Source organism: Ischnura elegans, chromosome 4 (genome assembly GCF_921293095.1).
Source record: "Ischnura elegans chromosome 4, ioIscEleg1.1, whole genome shotgun sequence".
NCBI lineage: Eukaryota > Metazoa > Arthropoda > Insecta > Odonata > Coenagrionidae > Ischnura > Ischnura elegans.
The window spans coordinates 58,517,765-58,544,535 of NC_060249.1; the positions used below are offsets into that span (position 1 = coordinate 58,517,765).

Sequence of the window (26,771 nt, forward strand, 5' to 3'; positions counted from 1 at the left end):
ATTATGCCGCCGTAAACTATTACTATAATATTGACATAATATGTATATTATTACATTGTTAGTAACATTTCATCGTTACTTATGATTCATATAAGAATCATAAATCAGCAGCCACCCAGCAAACTCAAAAATCCTATTCAGTTTAAAGTTGCATAAATGGATAGGCATAATATGCAAATAATATTCCGTCGATTATGCACATAATATGCGAATAATATGCACATTATATTTAAATATTATGCCGCCGTAAACTATTAATAATATTGACATTGTATGTATATTATTTCGTTGTTAGTAACATTTTATCATTAACTATGATTCTTATAAGAATCATAAATCAGCAGCCACCCACCCTTGTAAAAAAGTAGTATTCAGAGCCCAATACTCAATGGACTTGCACAAAGTTACTAATTGATAGATGTAATATAATGATGCTAAAACACACCATATTAGGTATATGATAATATATCCTCAAACTGATAGCTTAAAGTTACAATTAATCACAATGGTTACCCGTGAATAACAATTATCGGCCATAAGGACTAATTTTGTGCTCCTTTCCTCAGTCAAGTGGCTAAATCCCTATTTTATAATAATAAATTGCATACACTAATTGAAAGAGACCACGCAAGGTGTAATCGCTACACAAAATTGGTAGGCAGCGACACAGATTCTGCTCCATTGTACTCTATACAGAATAACTAACTTCACTTGTAGTTGATCCCTCTGAGGTTGATCCTCCCGCCAGAAAATGGCGCCCCTTGGCGTCGCTTTCGCTGTTGTATCATTGACTTTATTATTAAGCTCCGGATACAGGAAACTTATGTTTCCTGAGGATGTTTAATGGATGTATTTCTATGTAGTCCCTTATCATCCGAAATATTCAACCGATTCGATCGTTACTTAAGAATAAAATAGGCCCCTAAGTAATGACTATTTAACTAATTTTATAGTCTCACTACACCTGTTCTTACAATCTCAATAGCAATAAAATGGACAAAGCTGCCGAAGCAGAATAAGGAGCTGTAAATAATTACATTACACATAACAAATACGTGACTCACAAAAACAATTCTTCTGTCCCAGTAAAGTACGAATTTGAATGACCGCACTGACACCAAACGACTGCAGATATAAACAAATGAGTAAAGAAATATGTATACTGCGCAATGTGTATAAATTTGAGAAACTCTGTTGGCTCTGCAGAAAGATTCATTGCTCAAAATAGATACTATAATTTGAATCGTGAAGAAATGACGTTATAACTTTTATGATGTTAGTAATAAATGTCAACAGTTCGAAATGATGATATTCAGAACAATTGTAGCGCGAAGCGTTTTCGCTTTTCCTCATCTAGTCAAGTCTCGTTCGAAGCTGGGTACGTAAATACTTCAGTGTGGAAAACTTTTGGCATTTGTTTGTAAAATCTGTAATTTAGATATCATTTCATGCTGTAATATGATGAAAATTAAGAATACTTGAGTTTGTATGGTACCATATCTTTTTCTTAGATGCTATTATTTGAAACGATAATTACAGTTTACTGAGAGGGCCTCACGTCTCACATAATTTATTTGAATTCCGGCATTTTAGCCTTGATGAGATACCAAATTTGAATTTTTTGCTCCGTCGAGTTATTCCATGATCACGAGTTACAGTTGAGACCTTCACATGGGTCCTCTGTGAGTCACTTTAGGGCCAACTAACATAGGTTATCGTCACGTACATGCTTAAGATTAAATTAGCCTTGTTATTTGGGTAATTTTTCTCTCAGAACAACCTCAAATTTAACTGAAAAATTGTTCGATCCCTTTAACAGCATGCAGGTGCTTGAGCGATCATGGACCGCATCGTAATTCCGATTCCGTTAAAAAGGCGAAGGAGCATAAAGAGGACTTATCTAGGCAACTTGCAGCTAGAATTAGGATGATGGGACCTATACCTGTGGCTGAGTACATGAGGGAAGCGCTCACCCATCCAACTCTGGGCTACTACACCACTCGATCTGAAGTCTTCGGGAAAACTGGAGATTTTGTGACTTCACCGGAGATTAGTCAGCTTTTTGGGGAGGTAAGCGAGAAATAATTCCTGTGGATCGTGTATTTTTACTGTTTAGGTCATCAAAATATTTTAGAAGATAACAAATGATGAAGTAAATTTTGATGCTTATTCATTCGCTAAGGAAATCACGGATATCTTAGGAAAACAACTATTAGAATATTATGTCTTATTTTAGATGGTTGGTGTATGGTGTCTCAATGAATGGCGTAAAGTAGGTTCTCCTAAGCCTGTTCAAATAGTTGAGCTAGGTCCGGGCACAGGTTCTCTGGCTGAAGACATTTTAAAGGTGAGATTGACTGTAATGAGTTGGAAAAGGACTCTATGATATTTGCTTTGTTTACTGGTCATCAATCAAGCAAAATTTTTCAGAGAAGTGATTTCTCCTTGAAGTGTAGTAAAGCAATCCATTCATTCTATCTTTATGGCATGTTTTATTTCTTAGTTCATCGCTGTATGAGTTTTCCAATATAATCTTGGGTTTACTTCAGAGTATGCCATGCTCTCTTGTGTTTTAATTTTAAGGTCTGGTGCCACTTGGAAGGAAATGATGTCACCCTAAGACTTGTGGAAATAAGCCAATCTCTCATTAAAAGGCAGGCCCAAAGGTTATGTGGAGGTAAGTTTGAAATTTTTCCATTAATACTATTTCGTATTTCTAGAATATTATTCCCCTTGAACATAGCTTTCACTACCCTTAAATGCTGAAATATCAGAATCAATTGGTTATAATAACAATTGTTTTATTTCAGAAAATGTAGCTCTTGAAAAAATCCCTCCAGAAGGACTGAAAACTTCTCGTGGTGATGTTCCTGTTCAGTGGTATTCTGCTGTTGATGATGTGCCAGTTGACTCCTTCACAATATTTTTGGCTCATGAATTCCTTGATGCCCTACCTATTCACAAATTTCAGGTAAAAATTTGGCCGATTCTCAGAAACTTCCTTTATTTAAAGTTCGTTGCCAAACATCACCAAAAAATTTTTCTTACCGGCCAATTTTATATTTTCTGCTCTGAAAAAATATTACAGTCTGTTTTACTGCGTAATTATGTGTGTATTCCTCTCATGTTTAACTTAACAAGCTGTTCGAGAGAGTCTGTCACAGATTTGAAGAGTTGGTTGTCGTAAGCTTAATCAAATGAAACTTTAAGCAGGTATTCAGGGCCCATTTAAGCAATAGGTTTTATTGCTGCTAAAATAATAAATAGCAGCCTGGGTAATGAATAATTCAGGTGATCACATTGGATAATTATTTTTATGTGATCATTGGAGGAATTGGTTTAAAGCCTATCACCATTTATATTCTTTCATAGTTTACAGAAGATGGTTGGAGAGAAGTTTTGGTTGATACCACCAAAGATTCAAGCCCTGAGACCCCCAAGTTTAGATTTGTCATATCAAGAAATGAAACACCAGCATCTAAGATATTCCTGAAGGTAGTATGTTATTATTTAATTACATATGAGAGGGTGAGAAGCCAAGGTATGTAAGTGATTTTTTTCTAAACAGCGTTACGTTCAGAAATTGATAGTACAAATATATAAAAACTTGATGGCCAAGAGATAAGAGTGAGTTTTTGTTCTGTGTGGACATTGAGTGGAAAATCAAATTCAGTTCATAGTAAATATCTTGTTGATCTCGTTTGTTTTCTTAAACTAATTTCTATATACGTAACTGTTTAGGAAAAAAATCACTTGTACCCCTTGGCTTCTCACCCCCTAATATATCTTCAGCATCTGAATACTTTGGTTCATTTGACAGAGGTGAACTTAGCTAACAAAAATGTTGGCCCTTATATATTAATTTCTCACTTGAAACTAAAATTTTCTATTGCACTCCCAAAGAATGGGATTGTGGGGAGGCAGCCTGGAGTTGTCAGAGAAGTGAGTCCTGCTGCCCTTGCTTTAGGCTACCAGCTGGCAACTCGTATAGAGGAAGATGGTGGATTTGTGCTAATTGCAGACTATGGTCACTTAGGAGAGAAAGGCGATACTCTCAGGGTAAGTGACTGATATGAATTTCTAAGAATGGTGTCGGCCAGGGGTGGTCTGGGATGAATGGGGGCCCTTGATGGTGCCATCCCCTGGAAAATTTCAGGAAATTGCCTGCCCGGAATTGGATATCAACGCTATTCTGGCTCTTAAAAACTAGACATTAGTTAATAAAAATAGCAATTTCGTTAGAAAAAAATAGTGTAAAAGGTGAGAATTCCACAGCTTATAAAATTTAGTAATACGTTTACAAATCTAAAAGAAACCTCTCAAATAAGCTTTTCGAATAACCATTTCAAAAATTAATCAGGTTCTCTTTATTCTTTTGACTCCTTTTTTTATGTACCTATTTTTATATGACCTTTTTAATCTGATTATTTTGAAAATGAAGAAAACTAATTAAAACTCAGAATTTTATTATTAAAAAAAAAAGCTCTGGTTCAAGTAATCTGATTCTTCAACAATTACACCTTTCATAGGTACACATTTCACGATAGACATGAGCGTTGTGGGGGCCCCTAAGCTTGGCTCCCTCGGCGATCGCCCACCTGGCCAGACCGCCCCTGGTGATGGATGTTGGTTTTATAGATATAGGGTCATATCATATTTTCATGTATGTACATGTATGATTGTGAATCTAGATTCTTAGTGTTAGGTAAATTGTAAAGGTCCTAATGAGAAATTTTCACTCATGAATGAATTTCTTCAGGCATTCAGCAATCATAAACTTCATGATCCCTTGGAGAACCCTGGGAAAGCAGATCTTACAGCAGATGTTGATTTTAGAAGGCTCCAGGATGAAGTTGGGGAGAAGGCACTCACTATTGGTCCAGTACCTCAGCAGCTATTTCTTCAAAATATGGGAATAGACATTCGACTCGAGGTATGAAGAGATAATCTTAGGATGACTTCAACTTCCAATTGTTTTATTTACATGTGCCTCTCTGTTATTTAGCATTGTTTCGTTGAAAATTTTGGTAATAGGTGAAACTCTCTCCTTCAGTATTAATTGCGGCTAGTTTACAGGGTTGCAAGTTAGCTTTACCCCTGAACCCTATCCAAATGTGTTTTTCTTTTTGGCTTCTATTTCACACGTGGTAAAATAAAGTACCTAATTAAGATTTTAAATTGAATTTTTATAATTAGAAAGCATGAGAAATGCTCAAATTTTGTAGTAAATAATATCAATACTTAATGTTAAATTTTTCATCATTTGTATGCTAATGGCTAATATTTTCCCTTGCTCTGAATTACTGGGCAATTGTTCTTACAAATTCTCTTACAATATGCTGGTTACGATCATATATATAGAAACAAATGGAGACTCAATTTTTATTATAGGGAGACTTATGATCATAAGAAAATTTATTGATACACAATATTATTTGAACTGCCAGGGATAGAGAGAGAGAGATGTATGTATTAGCAAATTGGCAATGAAGTCTCAACTTGTTTACATACTCTTTCAAAGGCTATTTATTGAGTGTAGTACCATGGATTCCTCCTCCTTTCATGGTTGTACAGTAAAATCTCACTCAGTATTTATTTTCTAATGTGACTATTATTTTGTATGATAACTATAATAATTACTCAGAAAAGCAATTTTGGTTTTACCATCGGCATCAGAAACTATAGATAATGAGAGGGGGTGAGGAAGGAGTGGAGTTTTTAATATGTTAGTTATTCATCGAGAAGTTTGGTTTGGATAGTTGATGGTAGAGCTCACCCCTAACTAAGATGCCCATGTGAATTTCACACATTCAGTGTAGGGGGCTTATTTCTTTCCATGGGCCACCTCACACTTCCAAGAATTTTGTTTGGGGTGTCTGAATGCTTAGGTGGATATATATGTACCATATCTGATGGCATATATGACGTACCCTCATTTCAGTATGACACGCACAAGAAAAAGTCTGTGGAAAGGTCCCGCACCCAACAACTTAAGTTCCTTAGATCTCAAACGAATGTATAAATCAAAGTGAGACATCGAATGAGAATGATCACATAAATACGATCACCCTTGTTCGATATCTCGCTCCCACTTCCATCGATATCGCAGAAGTGAGCAAAATGATAGTAATAATAAATAGCCTAAGTAAACAATAAATAACATCACATAATAGAAATGAGCTTAATAGTAACAGTAAAATCCTCATAATTCTTAAATTTAGCAATAAATATGTATGTATCAGGAAATATAATGGAGTCAGTATTGAACATTGACCCAACTTGACGTTAAACTCTGCATCTCATATGTGAAGGTTGGTCCTCCAACCTTCACATATAAGAATCAGGTGATTTTTTTTGAGCTGTTATTTAGGAAAAAAAGTGTCTTATATGCTGTTAAATACAGAACATATATGTATTTTCATGCAACCAAGACATGGCAATATGAGCCTATATGAATGCCCACTGACATTAAATAGTTGCTTACTATTTACTTGGCTGTTTAGGGCTGGTTGCATTTCTGAATTTGACATCCATTTCTATTTTTGTATCATTGCACTGATCATATTTTTTTCTGATTTCCTTCCATAGGCTTTGAAGAAGAGTTGTTCTAGTGAGAAAGAAGTAAAGTGGATTGAGGCTGGTTACCGAATGCTGACAGATCCAACACAAATGGGCGAGAGGTTTAAGTTCTTTGCATTGTTTCCATGTGTTCTTCGTGAATTCTTGCACAAATTTCCAGTGGCTGGCTTTCCACCTCAGAGAATGTGACTCTAGAAGTTGAGTTTTTTCTGTAAGATTTTTATTCTTATTAACAGTTGTCAGTCCATCCTGGAGATGTGACTTGCTGTTTATTTGTGATACCTGACCAAGCAGTCAAGAATTGGCTGTTAGGTGAAATATTATTGTGGATTCCTATTTAAAGTAGAAATTTATTTGTATGAACTTCTTTAATACTGTCTTTCAGGTGACCAACTGTTGAGTATGCTTTACAGAATCCCTTTTAGTTGGTTATGTCCCTTTATTTTATTTAAATTTTAATTTATTGTATTTATGGCTTGTAAATATATTTATCTCTTTGACTTGCAGTGAAAAGTTACATATAAGATTTAATGTCACCCTTCTAAGGCATCTTATACAATATTTTCATTGTTGTTGTGAACAGTTATTCTCATCCTTTCCTGTCACAACTGTAGTGAAATTGCGCTTTTCCAAGTAAATTTACCGGTTTAACTGCCTAGTGTTTCATTATTTGCCATGTAATTAGTATTCAATGATGCTATGCTTGCTCATATCTAAATTGTTTAATAAAATGAGAGTGCTATTATTTGGAAAGACTTATGATAATTTCAATTTAAAAAATAGACTGAAATAAATACTCTTCCGATAACTATTTAAAAAAAATTTTTGAGGAAAAAATATACCTCCATTTTAGAAGCATTCACTCTAGGATGATTTGATAGCAGAAATAATGATACTTATTACGATACCATCACCTACTTTATTCTAGGTATGGTGTGAATAACTCAATCTTCTTCCGAAGATATTTTTGGGTCTACTTAATCATCTGGAATAAAGACAATTAATTGATTGTTGATGCTCAGAGAAACACTAAATTCACCGAAAATGTTATAAAATTCTAAGAACAAAATTACACACATTGGAACATGACTGCCAAAGAATTTAAAATATGTGTCTAAGTGTCATCGACTTCCTATTTAAAACTCCCCCTTATGTTCAGTATTCAGATTGTCATTAAAAGTAGTGAAGGATATTTAGGGCTTTCCTTGGTGTATGTGGCCAACAAGTAGCATTAAATGCTAAGTACAATTGGAAATCATTTATTTAGGCAAATGAGTGTTACAGCCTGAGCCTTGTGTTACTGACTACTATAGCAGGATCCACTGTACAGTTGTATCGTGGACCATGAGGATACTTGTAATCCAAGTACATGCCGCTAAAATTTCAATTGTCACATTTTTCGTATTAACCACTTATATGTGAATGTTTCCAGTTTTGATACGTGGGCACTTCTCCAATTTATGCTCAGGATTCAAAAGATTCTAATGACATAAATTTCCATCAAGATTCCAGTTTTAAAATATCCTGATTTGGGAGATTGCAGTGTACTTTTCCAAAGAATTCTCCAGGTAAATTTTGACACCCTGTAATTGGCTGAATTCACAAAAAAAAGGTGTAAATTAAACGTGATGTATTGGATTCCATTTCAGTTTAAGATACCAATTCAATAAATGTTAGCCAATACTTCATACTATCAGTATCCTATCCCAATTCCTCATATTTGGGGCTATTGATAGACACTGCTAGCATCTTAGAACATGTAATGTGAACTCTATGGCCAAGGGCAGATCCAGGATTTCTTCCTGGGGGGGCACAAGGTTCTGACAAGCAAACCGTCTTCTGATATTTGAGATTAAAAATACCATACAATTATTACTGTATGAAATATTCCCCTAATTTTTATACAAACGTTATTAATATGAAATTAAATGACTGAGGTTTTGAAATAAACAAACATAATGATAACCGTATTCAAAATCTTGTCTATTTTCTAAGCGTTAGGGGAGAGGGGGGGCATGTGCCCCCATGACCCCCCTTAAATCCATCAAGGTCTATGGCCTCATTAGTGACACAAAAAATTGTTTCAAATGGCTTAATATGTATTACAGTCATTGGAATTTTCTGCTTCAGTGCTATCTTTCTTTTGGTGTAATTAAAGAGAAAGTTGATCTTTGCTAAATTTCAGTCCATTCCTATTTAAGTTAATTTACGCTGTTGTGAAGTGGCAATTGCCTATACTCAAAGTGCTTAGCCAAAACGTTTGGCATCACATGTGAGTGCCAGCAATGCAAAAAATGCATTATTTTTAACGCTACATCTCCTCCCAGCAATTAATGTAAAACACACAAGAGTGAAAGAGGCTGTTAACTGATAATAAATATGAACCAATAACTTCATAATAGCAAAATACTTCAAAATATTTTAATAAATAACAATAACAGTTATAAAATAATATAAAGGACGGTTACAAACACGATTAGTCATGGAAAAATAAAATTCATGAGTCAATGAAAACAAATAATGCTATGTACAACATCATGACTAAATACTTAATAGTGCACATGACTAACTGGCCTTAAATAGAAGGCATTTGTCTCCTTATTTGGATTACCTTCACTTCAGATTAAACTCCCTGAGAAGTGGAAACATGTATCATTCCCTCATGTAAATCCCTAGAAATTCCTTACTATCCCAAAATTACCCATGCATGTCCACCAATATCTCCACAGTGTGACTGCTATTTAAATTACATTGGCAATACGTATAAAGTCACTCATTTAGTGATTCAACCCTGAGGTTGGTTTATAGTGAGGATAAATCTCAACCCAGAATATGTGTCATAAGCATGCAAAGTGATAATTGAAACAGCAGTAGTATTTTTACACACTTTCTCGACCGGTTTCAATGCTTATGCATCATTATCAAGAGCTATCTAATGACACAGTGTCTCATGACAGCTCTTGATAATGATGCATAAGCATTGAAACCGGTCGAAAAAGAATAAAAAAGTGTGGAAAAATACTACTGCTCTTTCAATTATCACTATCCATGGACTTCCACAAAGTCAACTCGTCAACAATCAGTTTGATTCATAGGCATGCGAAGTTCACGCATTCTTTCCTAGGACCGCTGTGCAGTTTGACGAGATCTTTTGGGTTTCAAAAAGCTTCACCTGGGATTTGAACCCAAGAACCTCTGAACAGAAGCCCAATGCTCCATCCACAGAGCCACCATACTGTCAATCACATAATATAAGCATAAAAAAGATCTTAAAACATGGTTCCATTCAAGTGTGATTCCTTGATGATTGCAGTGACAGAAAGAACAAACCAAATATGTGTATGATTACAATCACCCACCAATTTACATTTACTGCAAGTGGTTATCCTCCATTTTCCATCATTATCCTTGGTAGAGGCAAGTCATTCAACAAAAATGTAACAACTTCGGTTTTTTTACACCAAAGCCAATAAATTACTACAGGGCAGAATCAGCCCTATTCCTCAAAAAGCAAATTTTGTCAGTTTCATCTCAATTTCCATGATGTGAAAGGATAATACATATTCTCATAAAAGGATGGACCACTAGCTAAAAGCTACACTAATTGTCATTATAAATCATCTGTGTTGTGTGCGAATGTTGACAACAGTGGCATGTATTTCTGTTGAGATTTAAGATACAAGCACTTCCTTGGTTCAAATGATAATATGAAAACAGCTTGTTAATTCTACAGAGCTTTTGTAAACCATATTTTACAGGTTTTCTCATCATTATTTATTGTTTGAACAGAACCATTTCGTTCAAATCAATAATAGAGATCCCTGAGGAGTAGGTACATAATTAGTTGACCTTAATTCTTCCATATTTTCGGATGACCAACAGTGAAATGCAAGGCTACACAGACACATATTTACATATGCATGAATGTCCTCAGAAAGGGAGTGATTACCATTTGTGTATACCGTGTCTTTACTGGGGTACAATGAGAATGACAACCCAAATAAATTCCAACATCCATCCAATACAAGGCTAAGCATTGGTTGCCAGGCCCTCCTTCATGAAGAGCTTAAAAATACTGATGAGCATCTCTCCTGATCACATGCAACCATCCTTTAACAATGTCCTTATTTTCCATTCACTTAGTCTGCACAACCGATTTGATTTTTGCTAGCAAGACTTGAATTGCATAAATGGAATACATACTTTTAAAAATACCAACGCCAAAATGCATGTTATGCATAAATATGTATGTAAAATTATGTATCACTGGGAGAAATTGGCTGGCTCAATTGATGCACAGATCTAAAATGAGCTGTTAGTAGTAAAAAGAATAAATAAAAAAATATTCACTTTCAGAAAACAGTTGTGCACTTTATCTCAAGGAAACTCGTGACTCATTTTACTACTTCATGTCATGAGTAAAGTTGATCACTGAAGCACTTTAAGAACATCATCACATTTTTTCATCTGAATGACATTCCTAGCTAGCTGAAAAGAAAAAAAAAGCACGGCATTATAATTTTATCCAGTCAAAATAGCTAAAATGCACACAATATTAGGAGGCAAATTGAAAAAGTGTATTAATAATTATTTTATTCATTTACTTGTTTATTGTTGGTATATATAAATTAAATTTTCATATTTAACATTTTCAGGCTGAATGCTAAAATTTAATAGACAGAAACATCAATACGTGTGCTAGTCTTTACTTTTTAAACAGCAAAAAATATTCATAAGCAAAGCCTGGAAAAACAGTCCTTAATCTGGGGAAAAAAAGTAAAAAATATTTGGAAAAAACACCTCCCTATGGTTCAAGGTGCTTTCCTGAATGTTCATTAAATGAAGTTATGCATTTACGTAAATCAGGCCTCAGAAATGAGAATTCATTCCTTATGGCTTTGTTACATCAATTAAAAAAAAGATAAACATTAGTAATGCAACACAAATATTTCTTTTTCAACTTGAATATTTCCCGGGGTGATATCAGGCACATCCGAAAATCTATTGATCCATGTTGTTCACATAAAACCTCACCTGTAAAATATTCATTCATTGGGCCAAGAGGAGTATGATTTGACAAATTATCACTGTCATGTAATAAGTTCCACAAAAAGGGCACCAAAAAGAAAAATTATGAAGGGCAAAGGAAGAATTACCTCAGGCTCCTGAAATAAAGGGTCTTCATTTCAGGCAGTAAAATTCATCAAAAAATGTCCAACTTCTATAAATGATGTCTGCAATTTCTAACAGGACTTAGGGAAATAAGAACTACATATATACATGCATGCATGTATAAAATATTTAATTGCTGATGCTGTTAAATTTATTTACCAAAAAATTCGAGACAAAATTAAACAGGAATATGCGAATATTTCAATGAAAATTGATTAATGGGCAGTTCACTAAATCTAAAAGGACCTTTAAATATTCCTCTGGAGATTCAATAGGGTTTCCTCCTGAATGATAAGAGTAAAACCTAAACATAAAAAACTGACATTCTATTAAACCTCTGACAAGTAAATTCAGTTTCAAGAGTAAAAGTTAACGCTCACATGGGAAAATATTTTGATTAAATCAGCATCAAAGGTAAGTTGGAGTACCATGGTTGATGAAGTGGAACAGTTCCAATTAAGGTATTTCAATGTTTGAATTAAGTGGAAAAAAATAGCATTTTCAGCTTGATAGTAGACAGGCAGGAGATATAATCACTGGCAAGTCAGAAGCCATTTATGTATGTAGTCCAATTTATTCATTGGTATTTAAAGGGAGGGAGGATTTAAATGCTGCTCTCAATTTCATTTGAAATCATTTGAGGTATGTATTCTGAGTTTTAAAATGAGTGATTTTGATTATAAAATGAATGAAGCAAAAATATATGCAATTATCATGGACAAAAACTAATTTTCAGGATTAGATATTATTCTTTCATCCATCAAGCTGTAAAAAATATCCAGAATATCTTGAGTGAAAGTAATTACAATGATCTGAAAACTAAATAGACCTCTCATTTGTATGAGCACAAGAAGGCTAAGGTTGTGCTGTTTTGTTAAGTATTGTGAGCTAGAGATGTGTGGCTCAAGATAAAAGTAGGTGGGAAAAGGCTTGAGCCGGTAGAGTAATTCAACTTACATATTTGGGTAGCATATTAGAGGAAAACAAATACAGCAGTAAACACATCAATGAGAGAATTGCAGTAGCCAAGGAGGCCTTCATGAACAGGAAGGAGTTCACGAGGAGTTTTTATGATTATGTAAGAGTTTAAAGAAAAGACTAGTGAAGAGTCTGATCAGGACAGTAGCACTTTAGGGAGCGGAAACACAGTGGACACTTAAGATGGAGGATGAGAAAAGACTTGAGGCCTTGCGATGTGGGTATGGAAAAGAAGAAGAGAAAGGAGAGGATGAGGAATGGCAAAGTGCTAGACATGGTGGGTGAGGAGACAAAGCATCAGGATGAGATATTGAAGAGACAGAAGCTTTGGTTTGAGTGAGTACTAAGGAGGGAGGGGATGTTAACAACTGTGCAACAAGAAGGAACAATATTTGGTAGGCAAGGTAAAGGAGAGTGCAGGTTAAGATTTATGAACAGAATTAAAGGGAATAAGCCTTATCGTGAATTAAAGAGAGAACTCCAAGTTGGGAGGGGGGGTGGACCAGGGTGAAGACCAAAATACTTCATGTAAACCTACCTTGATAGGAAGAAAACTTATAATACAAAAAATGTCTTCTATTGGATGGTCTTCCCACTCTCTAAGAACATAAAATATGGTTTCACTAGAGGTAGCTCGGGATTTATTTAAAAGAGAAACAAGAGGATAAGGCCCCGCATGCACAGGCAACTTTTTCAAAGCAACTAGGTATTAAGTTGCTAAAAACCCATGTGGTCTATTCCTGTCGGCAACAGTCTACTCACCCTTGGAATAGGTCCAGACGCAATTATTAGTTTAGCGGCAACTAAAAAGTCGCCCGTGCGCAAGGCCACAGTCAATGCCGTGCGTTTCATTGGAACTTCCTCAATGCAACAAAATAGTTGCTTTGTAAGAGTTGCCAGTGCGCGGGGGCCCTAAGTCTCTTTTATATATTAGATCATCATGCATACATACCTGGGAAGTATACCAGGAATGATACCAGGGCGTAAGGCATTTCTGATGACATCTTTTAATGAAGGGAAGGTTGGGCGACTTATCATCAAAGGCAACACAGCATAATATGCATAAAGACGCACAACAGCCCAATAAAACTCCAATGATATCTTCATTGTCTCCCACTTGCTTTTACTATTCATAAGACGTTCTTGGTAATAGCTTTTGACGCAAAGGTCAGCCATGACTCGGAAAGAGCCCATTCTGAAAAAAATTAGAAAAATAAAAGTGATAACTTGATTGAGTGATTAAATTCATGAGTATATAATTCCATACAACATTGTACGTCAAAGTCATTCCATGAAGGGCATTTAGAAGGCATTTTTGCTTTCAGAAATGAAATATCCCTTATACACAGTTTCCACATGTTCCACAACATCCTCTTGCATCTGCATATCATAGAACTTAAGAGATCCCAAAGACCTTCAGTAGAGTAACCTCAAAATATTACTTCTTTGAATTGTCCCTTAATTCTTAATGCTCATCTGGATTCAAAATGTTAAATGCCAATAGTTATTTTTACATCCATTCTGGATCAGTATTAAAACTGCCAGAAAATCATTTAAATTTAAATTCGATTCAAATTTACAGTTTTGCAAAACCCAAATCACAAGCAATGGAAGTTCAAATTCCTAATAAAAGATTAAACGAATGCAAATAATGATTGAGATATCAAAGAACAGCTTCTTAAAGAAATTGTTCCATACACCAATACAACCCTAGAGGCAGTATGACAACACTAGCGTATCATGACTCGTGAATGCTGTTTTATCAACTGAATCATGCCAATAATTTTCATGGCCAAGACACCCAAAAATAGCACAAGATAGTGAAGCCTCTCAATTGGAAACAGCTATAGTGAACATATTCTTGCCATTAAATTTCCTACAGTGCCTCTCAATCTTTCGCACTAAAGGCTCGTTCATAAAAAAATATAGCAATATGCACATAAATATTCCACAGGGAGCACTTAGCTTGGGTTTCTAGTGCCTATACATCAATGGCACAATTCACAGGAAAAAAATAAGCGTAGAACCTGGTGAAATTATCGTGGAGTTAGGTCGATTCTGTGAACGTGAAATTTCAAGAATTTGCAGTGTCGTAGTCATCTGATGAGGTAAGGTTTCTTAGATAGTTTACTTTTAATTATAGCACTACTTTTATAATTAAAAGTGTATGAAAAAGTAATGTTGTTATCCTATACAAGAAACCTTATATGGAATACCACACAATTAAGAATGAGTTAGCAAATTTTGTTTGATGAAGTGTCTCATGCACTTTTTATTTTTCTTAATTCAAACTGTAAATTATGGAAGAAGACATGTACGTATAAAAATAGTTTGGATATATGATATGTGAAAAGGAGAAGTTATATCCAGAAAAGACACCGAGGGAGCAAAGACACCACTCAACTCAATTTCTATACAATCAATCAATTTTTTTATTTTATTTATTTTATGCCGGCCTCGGTGGCGGCGGGGTAACGTTCTCGCCTGCCAAACAAGAGGTCGCGGGTTCGAGTCCCGCCTGGGTAGGTTTCCCCGGTCCAGGGCTCGGTCGTTTGTGTACTTGTGTGTTTGTTTACTTGTTACATTTGTTAAACACCCCGGTGTAAAATGGCCGATAAGAGCTGTATCCGGTGGTTTGAGAATAAAATAAAATAAATCCGTGCAATTGTTGGTGCTTAGTTCTGCAGAGGAATGAAAGATGGCATCCCACCGACCCTAACTTTTCTGTAAATGCCTTGATGCTGTGAAAATAATTTTTCCTGAAATGCATAATTTTTATTACTGATTTTTTTATACTGATAATATCACTGATTTTTCTATAGTCCGCAGTTATCAAAGCATAGTTCTAAGTTATGTTTCCAACACTGTAATTGTTCTCTTCACAAATATTTCTTTTCACAATTATCCGAAATCTAAGGAAAAAAATTAAAACAAAATTTCATGGAGTAAGATTTTTCCACAGGATCTTTCCCAAATTTGCACTGAGTTTTTTTATTAGCAGCTTATGCAACCAGAGCAAATTTTAGTTTAGATCAAGGTCAATGATTTTTCTTATGGGGACTAGTCTTAATTCAATGCAGAAATACATCAAGTTAAGGTCAATAAATGTCTTCTGATTCTTTGCCAAAGTTTTCATTTGTAATTTATTCTATCTTCAGGAGTACAATAACACATACTTATCTATAATCATTTTGTATTAAGAAGATACAATAAATTGGATTTTAAAATCAGCTGATATTTTGTGGATGAATGCTCCACAGGATTTCCACATAGTGAGCTGTTCTATCAGAGCTGACATTTTAATGGCTAATTCTGCCATCATTCTCAGGGCATTGACTCTCCTCACCAGCTGGGGATCCCGTTAAGCATTCATCCACATCCTGCACCATGAAGGCATCTAGTATAGCTGATAATTTATTGACCTCAACCTACTTCATAACTTTCATCAAATCATTTCTCTATCAGTCAAACCTACCTTGTGTGAGTTCTTAAAGTGTACTCAATCCCTCTGAGAAGGTCATTAGTTTTGAGTATAAGTAACATTTGCCGATCCACAGTGGCCAGAACGTCAGTGATTTGGGGAAGTAAATGAGGGATTTCCTTTTGGAAGTCATGTTTCTGGAATAAAATTAAAAGAAAAAAGGTTTATAAGTGATTGTAATTCAATAATTATGATGGATACACTTGATATTAAACATTTTAACGAAACAAAGTTTGCATTCAATCCTCTTGATTACAAATAAAAATCATGACACTACCAGTAAGGGTACATGAAAGACAAATTTAAATTGATTAGCTTTAAGATATGGATAAACAGCTCTTATAAATACAGTTAGGAATAGTTAAATAATATCAAAATAATAGCAACATGAAGATGTTTAGAATTAGACACTTCAAACCAGCATCAGCAGCTACCATATTTACTCATAGAACCCACGCACCTTCTTTCCAGAAATGCCGGTGATAAAAAGGGGTTGAGCATCTTACACGAATCTTTCATATTTTCATGCAACCATTTTCCCTCAAATTCCAATAGTTTATCTCTCCAGAGTTTAGCATTGGTAAATAATGTCAGAATTACATTTCTGGTATTATTTAACTTAAATAATCATGATATCATAACTTAAATTTATTGATTCACCAATAAATAACGATTTCCTATATTAGACCGCACCCAAAAAGTGCTAAGAAGTTTTTTGCTCACGAGCCAGCTGAAAAATGGAGTTACTCAGGATACACAAGTAAGTGCCTTACACAAATAAATACGGTATTACAAATGGAGGTTACTGCTTAATGAAAAGTAAAGAAAACTTTTCAATTCCTTGTAAATATTTACTGTATGACTTAGGTTTTGGCGAGGCACGTCATCATCTGGTACAAATGCATAAATTATGCTCTGCCTCCTCCTATTCTGATACAAATGCATGGAAGGCAGAGCATAATTTATTCATTTGCACCAGATTTGTACATGCCACATCAAAACCTAGGTCGTACAATATGTATTTATGTGGAATCACAGAGTTTTCTTTACTTTGTATGGTGTTAAGAAGTTTTCCATAAAGTCACGCCTGAAACAACTAATTACACAGAAAAGCTCCATAGTTGATTTACCTCACTGGCAGTGAATTTAGTCACCTCCAGGCCTCTGTTGATTGACTCCCATTTTCGACCAGAAACCATGCAAGCAAAGAGTGCATACAATGGTTCTGCTATTCCCAGAGCCACTCCTTCTTTCCTCATTCCAGCGGGGTTGCCATTCAGAATGTGCATCCACAACCTTGAGTATGTAGCACGGAAATTATCAGTTAAGTCCTGCAAGGATAATAGAAGCATGCCTCTTAGTAAAACGTTTCCTTAAATAAAAAAGAATTTTCAAATGGTTCATAACACTTCAAGGAGCTAAAATGAAATCATGTCATGGTGACATTCTCATTAGTATAACATTGTCATGCGGGAATGCTATGTGGTCAATTCATGTCAAGTAGCCTTATTTCAGAGATTTGACTCACTCCAACTCTGTGGATTTCAAAATAATGAGTAAATAATTGCACATTTAGCTATTAAAAATTAGCCAAGCTTTATATTCATCAATGCAATACTCACTCACTGAGACACAGTACATATTTTGTTAGGCACCATATTGCAAGCTTCTACATTAGAAATAAATACAGCACAAGTACAGTACTAGACACAAAAATCTAGGCTGAATGGCATTTTGGCATATGTAAGAGGTAATTAATAAATCAGAAAATATTTTGCAGGATGAAATGAAACTTGCATTGAGTAACACATACATGGCAACAATATTTTCTCCGTGAGATATTTTTATGAAGTAAAGTTAGGGTGAATTGGCTGTCAAAGCTGCTTGAAGAAAGTATTACATTTAAGCTTAGAATTTCAAGATTTTACATTTTCCCAGCTTATCAACTGCAGAAAGGATTCTCAGGTTTCCCAACTGGTAATTGGCTCCATGTCTGCCGACATTTTGAAGAACGACTTGCTCTTGGTCTTAAGGAGATCTTCTGAAGAGCAAGTCCTTCTAAGAAACATCTGGAGAAATGGAGCCAATTACCCAGTGGAAAACCCAAGAACCCTTTCTGCATTATAATTTCAAGTTTCATGAATTTATGATGTGATAAATGTGGCTATGCTTGTGATAAAGTATTCCTTTTAAATTTCATCAAAATATGAACATTTTTCTCTCAGCGTTTACCATTAGCTAAAGATTTAATTTTAAATCCTCTAAAAATATTTAACTGGTTTTTGATTTCCTTCATATAAGGCCCTGAAAGTAGCAAAAACGGAGGAGGGCTTTGCAACAAAATAACTTGGTTGACATTTTGGCAATTTTGAGAGGCAATATCTTTATCAAAATATTGAAAAAAATTGGTATCTCGTCCAAATCCCAAATTTGATAAATACAACTATTATCTTCACAAAATACTCCAACAGAAAATTTAGAGTGAAAATGGTCAAAGATTTTGTGGTTTGATATTGAATTCAATTTCAAATCACAGTAATTTAGATCAAAATAAATGTTATACATAAAATACAAAGTGTATTAAAAATATGGGTTTAAAATAGAAACAATAACTGATTATGTTTATATTTCCATTATTTAACAAATTGAGTCCAAATGACACTTATTTCTCAAGTGAAAACAATAATATTGAATTATACCATAATGCAGGGACATTAAAGCTAAAAGGATTCAACAAAAAAATTACTGACTAAGTTATATCTCTTAAAACCATTTTGATTATCAAGAGCATGATTGTAATCTTTAGACGTTACTCAGATTATTCACTGCAAGTATGTATTAAGACTATAAAATGGGTCAAAGTTGATATCAATGGAAAAAATAGTAAAACTAAATAAACATACTCACAGCATACAACCCATGATCTAGGAGGACAAGTTCCACATCTCCCATTAACTTCCCTTTTCTTTTCCGAACAAGAATGTTGCCCGGGTGAGGATCACTATGGACAAATCCATTCTTGAAGATCATTTCAGAGTAAATGTTACCAAGGCGTGAGGCTACTAGATAAGGATCAATCCCTTCCCTCCTAATATACTCCAAGTCGTTCACTTGCCCAGCACCTTCCACATATTCCATAGTTAACACCCGACTGGTAGTCAAATTCCAGAAGACTTTTGGAATCTAGAAAATAATCAAGTCCGACAGTCAGACGAAAGGAAGAAAGCCACAGCATACTATTTCAACTTTAAACACAAACAAAGCCATTAAATTTATAAAAACTAAATGTCTCAATGATTTCATACAGTAGATTGAGGACATGTCCCGCATTAGCTCAATGGGGTGCAGCACAATTAAATAGTAAATTAAGCAAAACCACAACAACAACACTAAGACATTCCCAAGTCTTTGTCATTTTAACATAACAGATAAAAAAATGATGATTTTCTTCAATCAAATAGATATGATACATCATACACAAAAAAGTAATATAAAAAAATAAGAGAGTAAAAATATAATTTCAAAATGGTTTTTAAGACCATATTAATCCCTCATTCTCTGTTAAAAAAAGAAGAACCATTTTCACCCTCAACCGCCAATGAATTTATTGTATGTTCAGGGAAATATATAATGCAGTAATGCATTTGAAGACACTTCATAAAATGCAGACAGCATATTAGCCTAGTGATAATGCATGGAAACCTTAAATCAGAAGTCGAGGACCCATGGTAGGCTTCTTGACTTCTGACCAAAGGCTCCCAAGTTAAAACCCTTCTCAATCAATCGGATGAAGCAGTGATGGGCCATGCCAGTAATTTCAGTGAGGTCAAACCATTCACTTGAGTGAGCCAATCATGAATGGTCGATCATCGGTCATGACGTATGTCGGCCACTACCTGTGTGAATTGCTAACGATGTCAATCACGACTGATATTATTCAAAGATGCAAATTACTTGGGATCTAAGAGCTACCAATGAATAAAAGACCAATGACTGCCTTCAATCGCAAGTAACAGATGACCAATATGTCAAGAATGATAAATGACCAACTTTGGTCGCAAACGGCCAAAAAGATTGAGTTATTCATTGGAATCAATTTACCACAAATATGATCTTGGTATCCTGCATCAGTTATTCATGACCGACCCATCACTGGATGGAAGCCTTCCAACCCCCTAAAGAAAAATCTTCAACATGAAAAAATTGGTGACAAAAGCTGACCCAACTCACCTTTAGCCAGGGATAGCTAGCAAACATGGTCCTGGCCTTTTCCGCATTTTGGCCTTCTAGGTAAAAGTCCAGCTCCTTGGGAATGTTCTTTTTAGTTTCATCTACCACCCACATAAACTTGAAGTCAGGAAATGCCCATGATACGACTTTCACCAAGAACTATAAAGCAAAGATTATACATAAAATAGCACACGGAGAGAAAATAAACCATAGGATCTCGATACTTGAGCTATTGAATAGAGACACTTGACAGTAGAAATCAGGAAATAGCAAATCTAATATCATAGGGAAAAATTAAGATTTTCACATGAACACAGATGCCTAATTTAACTTAAAGAGTCAATTTTAACCCTTTCGTGCTGGACGTCTTGGCTTGCCTACAGATGTGATTTTAAGATAAATACAGTCATTACTGACAGTTTTCAATTATTGACTCCATTTTTAAAATAATTAGGGGAAGTAGTAGTTACAGGATTCCACAGAGTCCTATGGTCAAATACAGAGCTGGGCATCATCAAAAACATGTGCATGCATTTCCTTTATGTATTTTTGATACTTTTCTACTTTGTGTATACAGTACACTCCTGATTATCCGGGCTAATGATGGGGTGAGACAGCACGAATAAACGGAAAAATGGACAATCTAAACTTTCACTAAAATGTCTTGCAATGTTCATAAATTACCTAAAACAAACAATATATTACTATTGATGCAGTTATTCTGTTATTTTAGAACGAGTCCAAGACTCAATGAGAGCTTTCTTCGCCAGTTCCAGATCTTTTCAGCGGAGCGCAGTCGCGCACAGCGAGGCTTGGAAAACAGGAACATGGTGCTCCCATGAATGCGGCTAGCGTGTGATCGCTTCCATTTTACGAAGGGGATTCTAACGGAAATAATAAGTTCTGTATATCCTATCATTAATACAGTTATTCCGATGATTTTGCGCCTGATTTTATTTTTTTAATAAAGATCGCGAAAAAATTGAGCAAGAGCAAAAATCATGCGTGGATAATCCACAACCTGGATAAACCGCAGCCGGATAATCGGGAGTCTGCTGTATGTAGTATCCAAAATAATATATCTGAAATACATTTACAAGCTATAACATATTTAATTTCAAAATACATTACAAAGAGAGATACAGTGAGTCCTTGTTCTACGTCACCCCGTTTAACGTCATTTCGCGATAACGTCACGAAAATTTTGAGACCGTCACTCGTTTATCGCACCTTCGCTTCGCGATAATGTCAAGGCTTTTAAATTTCGTGCGAGAAAAAAACGCGAAGCGGCGGGCGTTGCAGGTTGTTCGTTTTGTGGGCGGTAATACAGTCAGTCTAAATGAAGTGTAAAACGGTGTGTTTATTGTTAATTGCGATTACGGGTTTAGCAAATTTTCTGCAAAATGAATTCTTAGGCAGGTGTGCAACGTTTTACTTGACATAATGGTTTTCAGGAACCTAAAAAGTGATTTCAAGGCATTTTTCCGTGTAGAACTCGGAGCTTTTGTCGTCACTTTTTTCGCCGTGTTCACAATAATTTTGGTTCCTGTAACTGCGAAGATGTTTCAGCGATGATGATGCCCAGGCGACGCTCGCCCGGACGACCACCATAGCGAAGCCGAAAAGCAAATGGGGGAAGATACAAAAATGGAGAATGATTTACGTCAGTGCTGCTATTGTCGTCGATGAAGATAGGAACTCGTATTTATGCCATAGCTTGGCATTCCCATCATAAAAAATGCCCCAGATATGATACGCTAAAATTTTTTCGCGTAGGAATTGTGAGGTCTAGGAGCCGATATTCACTTTTTACATTGTTTCTTATGGGATATCATGTTTCGATCAACGTCATTTCGTTTATTGTCACATTTTTCAGGAACGGTAAGTGACGTTAAACGAGGACTCACTGTACATAAGAGAATCCTCTGTATTGAGTAAAATGTATAAATCATCTGCAGAAAAAAATTGTTCTCCCAAAGTCCTGCCTCAGCACAGGGAATGACACACAGCTGTTTGAACTGTTGAGGCAATCTGAGATATTTATAAGAATGATCCAGATATGCAAGCTTAATGTACCTAACTTTTGGACCCTTACAAAATTTTGTGGCTAGTAGGTCTTATGGCATATGAGTAACATAAAATTACACTAAACTCACCTCCATTGTCTTAAGGTCAGCATCTGCATTGAATTTCACAGTTGGATGCTGGACTTTAACAGCCAAAAGCTCACCCTTCTTCTCTCCTTCCTGAGGTTTCAATCTTGCTATGTGGACTTGTGCCAAGGAAGCAACCCCTATTGGCTCTTCCGAAAACTCCTCAAAAATATCTGCTGGCTGTGAAACACCAAAATATTTTACGTAAATTATAGGCTATTTTAAATGTATACCTGATTGTTATATCCCTAATAACACATCAAAATAGGGTTGGAAATATTATCAATTGATGGCAAGAAAATGTAAAGCTAAGGTAAGATGATACAAGACTCTTTCCTACTTTTCATTCATGAAAATGTGTTACTGCCAGAGAATACATTTTATTAATTAGAAATACTCCTACACAAAAGAAAATTACCCAAAGCAATGAGTGCAAGCATCCTATTTGATACTTTTTGATTGAAGTACATGCATTAATTGCTTACTGCCTGATATTGCCAGTCTCTCCAGCCTTGAGAGGACTTAATAAAAATATCTGATACAGAAACTAAAGAAATATTAAAAATAAAATGCAGAAAAATCCTTAAATTCCTTACAGCAAAAAAACTACGATCTGTAAGAAAGAAATGGAAACAATTTGGAGACTAATGTAAACTTGAGACTTACATCTTTTCCGAATTCCTGTTTGATTACTTTGAGAATATCTTTGAGGCTAGAATCTGGAGCTTTACTGTGCAGAACTTTCATTGTCTGTACATATTCTGCAGGTAGGAGGTACTCCAGTGCACCTATGTGCTGCCCAACTTTAACAAACATTCCTTTATTTTTTCGACAGAGATCCAATAACTTCTCAGCTGCTTCATAATGTACCTGCAAGACAAGAACCAAATAATGAAAATGAATGATAATTAATACCCAGAAGAAGGCCATCTGAATCATTTCAGATTCCATCTCAGTCACTATAGCAATTTACTTGGTTTACCATGAAATTTGAACAGGCCAATCTCCTCCTCATTGAAATGTAATCACCCCTACATGCAAAAGGGTAAGAAGCACTTAAGACATAACCAAAGTCATTGAAGCCTGTTCATTCTGAGCACAAATGCTCAAGTTAAAAATCCGATAAAGAACTGTTCAATGAGACAGAAGAAACCTATAAAACACCATACACTTAACATAAAATACATTACCTTTTAAAAGAAGAGCAGAAAAATGAATAGGGCAAGAGCCAAATTCCTTGAAGGCAAAATGCTAAAATGTATTTAACATATTTTTCAGAGGCAGATCCAATCATGAAATATGCCCCTACCCCCTTGGTTTCTTCAAACCTGATTCAATTGATTCTGTTGAGGACTGTTAATCTCCCCCTCCTTCGGAGATTTACATTCAAAACTTCTAGCGAGTGAGAGCTTAGACCAGCAAACACTCCTATAAACAGTCCTTCATTTCCTACACACATACGTAGACATCAATCACTCAGTGATTCAACCTGATGTAGTTAGATGTTTTGTTAGGTGATGGTAGAGCTCACCCTGGACTAGTCAACAGGCATGTGAACTTCACACAATGGTTTTCTTTCCCTGGGCCTCCTCACATTTAGAGGACTTATATTTGGGGTGTCCAAAGGCTTCACCCAGGGTTTGAACCCAGGACCCCTTGTACAGCAGCCAAGTGCTCTACCCACTTGGCTGCCATGCTCTCCATCACCACCAGCAGATATGCTGGCCTACAATTACATCAACCTATAAGCAAGTTGATGCGAGTGTTGTCCATTAAAGAAAAACATCTATTAGAGTCTTCTCTTTCACCCATTGTTAAGACAGCATGGGCCATTGAAAAATATATAGGTACTCAAAACTTAAAATAGATCAAATATCACTGAATAGCATGTTTCCACACAATATCCACCTGACATTTACAGATGGTGATTTTTTATTATTTTTTTTAAAGCTGTAAACGGCTGGTGTCCTACCCCCTGCCGCACGCCTTTTAGGTGGCTTGCGGGGTATTATGTAGATGTAGATGGTGTAACTAATCATATTTTAATTCATGATGGTCATACTCACATTACAATTAATTCTTAGAATCTCAAACTCGAGAAATCAAAGTGACAATACTCCTCAAAGGACTATAAGGGATAGGATGTATGCTAATCACATAGGACTCCATGGAACACCATGGAGGCTGACTTTGCAGATATTGGAGCATGCTGAGACTTTCATTTAGGTAAACCGTCAACTTTGTAAGTTCTGTCAAGCCTACAGTGTGGCAGACCCATATAGTTTTTAGCTCTAGGGTTATGACTAAGAGCGTCAGCCCTTTTTGAGTAATGATATTATTTTACATAAATAATTTAATAGAAAAAATTACAAACGGTTATAATTTTTAGGTATTTAAAAAGAGGTTGACAATGTTCACGGGAACATGAATTACATAAAATTCTGACAGCTTTGATTGCATCATAAATAATTTAGCACCAGGTACATGCCCCTAAGTCTTAAAACATAGGCACAATGTGAATTAAAAAATGGATAATATGATTTAGTTAATAGTCTGATAGTGTAAGATAATGGAGAGGTGAATGCAAGGGTAATATATGGTCATTAGAAAATTTACTGCCGCAATTCACAATTTCAATTTGTTCAACCACGACCGATTTATACCTGTTGTTCATACAATGTAAAACAGGTTCAAAAATTACAACAATGCTTTTCATTGCATTAAAGTGTATTTATATACCAGAGTATCTGTCATTTTTTAGAAGCATGAAGCATAGTATGAGCTCTATCAATGATTTGAAAAACAGTACATATCTGTATCTTGTATTATTTTTTGTGATTTCACAACGATAACTTAGAAATAATGCGTGGGCCTGTATATTTATCGTAATTTTCATTTATTTCGAACAAAGGAGTTCCACAGAACAATGCTAGAGACAGCAACCTCGGATTAACTTCACTCAGTAGCTACTATTTCACAAGATCAAATCTTTTTGGGTCAAAATGTGACCCAATGATAGAAAAAAACTAGTGCTAAAAAATAGAAAACAAGGAAGGGACACTATAAAATAGACCATGACCCCAATAAATATCTAAATTGGCCCATCGTTTGGACTCCACTATTAAAATCGAAGCGAATGACAACCATAGCATTCAATAACTTGCGAGAAAAGATTGAAGAGTTACAAGAAATAAGAGGAGATATCAAAGAATTAAAGCCGCAAGTCTAGATAATGTTGGCACACTTAGCCTGAAGGCATTGATAAATATGAAAACAGCTTTACCTGTGAACGCAGCTCCTTGTATTCAGCAGACTGAACATCATATTCTTTAGCATAAATCGTCCTCCTATACAGCCGGGCAATATCGAGCACCTACGTTATTATAAAAATGAGATTACGTTAAACACATTATCATGTTAACACTAGTAATAACAAAATCATAACAGTGATGTGTTGAGGTCAAAGACCGACATTCAATCTACTAAGTGCTGTAATGAAGCCATGCACAGTATGAATTTATGCATCATACATAATTCAAAAACGATAAAACAGATATCCGACAACTCTCTCCAATGTATCTAAAACTAACTCCAGCAACACCCCACATGAATTAAGAGTGAAAAGTGAGGCTAGTAAACCTAAACAAAAACTTCCAACAAGACATTAATATGCTAGACATGAAGGAGGGAAATAATAGCAAGAAATTACCGTGGTGGCTGCACGTCCAAAGCGGATGATTCCTATGGAATCCGGATCGCCAAACTGATTAACAGCATAACCTACACCTCCAACTGCTGCTCCTCCTAAGAAGCTAAGCTTCAAAATTCGCCGGGCAGGAAACATTTCTGGTGTTCAGAGCATGCTTCGTTTCACAATGTACAATAGCACCACGACATCACTAAGCTAACAACATTTTCACCCACTAGTACATTTATTTCTGCATTTCTTCGGCAAAAAAGGGTCAACGCAGTGACGAAATGAAATTACATAATACCGAGATTTGAAGTACTTATTGCAAACTAATACTTTCATATCATCACCACAAGTATTGCATTTTGAAGCTTTCGAATTTCCTAAAAAATCTATATAGTAGTATTTTTTGTATACGTGTACAATGTCCATTCATAACTGTTTCTCTAAAAAATTCCCCTTGACCTTATTGGCTGGACCGAACTTA

At 35.4% G+C, this 26,771-nt stretch overlaps 2 protein-coding genes across 2 annotated transcripts; one reads left to right on the forward strand and one right to left on the reverse strand.

Moving 5' to 3' along the window:
- Positions 1–1,168: 1,168 nt before the first annotated feature.
- LOC124157557 (protein arginine methyltransferase NDUFAF7 homolog, mitochondrial) lies at positions 1,169–7,324 on the forward strand. The gene is made up of 9 exons (XM_046532386.1): positions 1,169–1,378; positions 1,820–2,070; positions 2,237–2,347; positions 2,584–2,677; positions 2,811–2,971; positions 3,373–3,495; positions 3,904–4,059; positions 4,760–4,933; positions 6,589–7,324. Exons 1-9 carry the CDS (start codon positions 1,303–1,305, stop codon positions 6,766–6,768), a joined length of 1,326 nt encoding a protein of 441 aa, XP_046388342.1. The 5' UTR covers positions 1,169–1,302; the 3' UTR covers positions 6,769–7,324.
- A 1,662-nt stretch (positions 7,325–8,986) lies between these two features.
- Positions 8,987–26,771, reverse strand: LOC124157556 (aarF domain-containing kinase 1). Its single transcript, XM_046532385.1, has 10 exons — positions 26,303–26,771; positions 25,877–25,966; positions 23,260–23,463; positions 22,597–22,773; positions 20,441–20,599; positions 19,118–19,393; positions 17,341–17,541; positions 16,205–16,347; positions 13,682–13,924; positions 8,987–11,067 (listed from the first exon to the last, which is right to left on the reverse strand). Exons 1-10 carry the CDS (start codon positions 26,435–26,437, stop codon positions 11,064–11,066), a joined length of 1,632 nt encoding a protein of 543 aa, XP_046388341.1. The 5' UTR covers positions 26,438–26,771; the 3' UTR covers positions 8,987–11,063.

What these genes read in the sequence shown, in the direction of transcription:
- LOC124157556 (XM_046532385.1), bottom strand. Translation starts at nt 26,437, where the DNA reads ATGTTTCCTGCCCGGCGAATTTTGAAGCTTAGCTTCTTAGGAGGAGCA. An exon ending in TAGATCATGGGTTGTATGCT is followed by an intron (nt 17,542 to 19,117) that starts GTGAGTATGTTT and finishes TTATCCTTGCAG; the next exon opens with GACTTAACTGATAATTTCCG. An exon ending in CTAAATTCACTGCCAGTGAG is followed by an intron (nt 16,348 to 17,340) that starts GTAAATCAACTA and finishes ATTTTATTCCAG; the next exon opens with AAACATGACTTCCAAAAGGA.
- LOC124157557 (XM_046532386.1), top strand. Translation starts at nt 1,303, where the DNA reads ATGATGATATTCAGAACAATTGTAGCGCGAAGCGTTTTCGCTTTTCCT. An exon ending in CAAGTCTCGTTCGAAGCTGG is followed by an intron (nt 1,379 to 1,819) that starts GTACGTAAATAC and finishes TCCCTTTAACAG; the next exon opens with CATGCAGGTGCTTGAGCGAT. An exon ending in TACCTATTCACAAATTTCAG is followed by an intron (nt 2,972 to 3,372) that starts GTAAAAATTTGG and finishes ATTCTTTCATAG; the next exon opens with TTTACAGAAGATGGTTGGAG.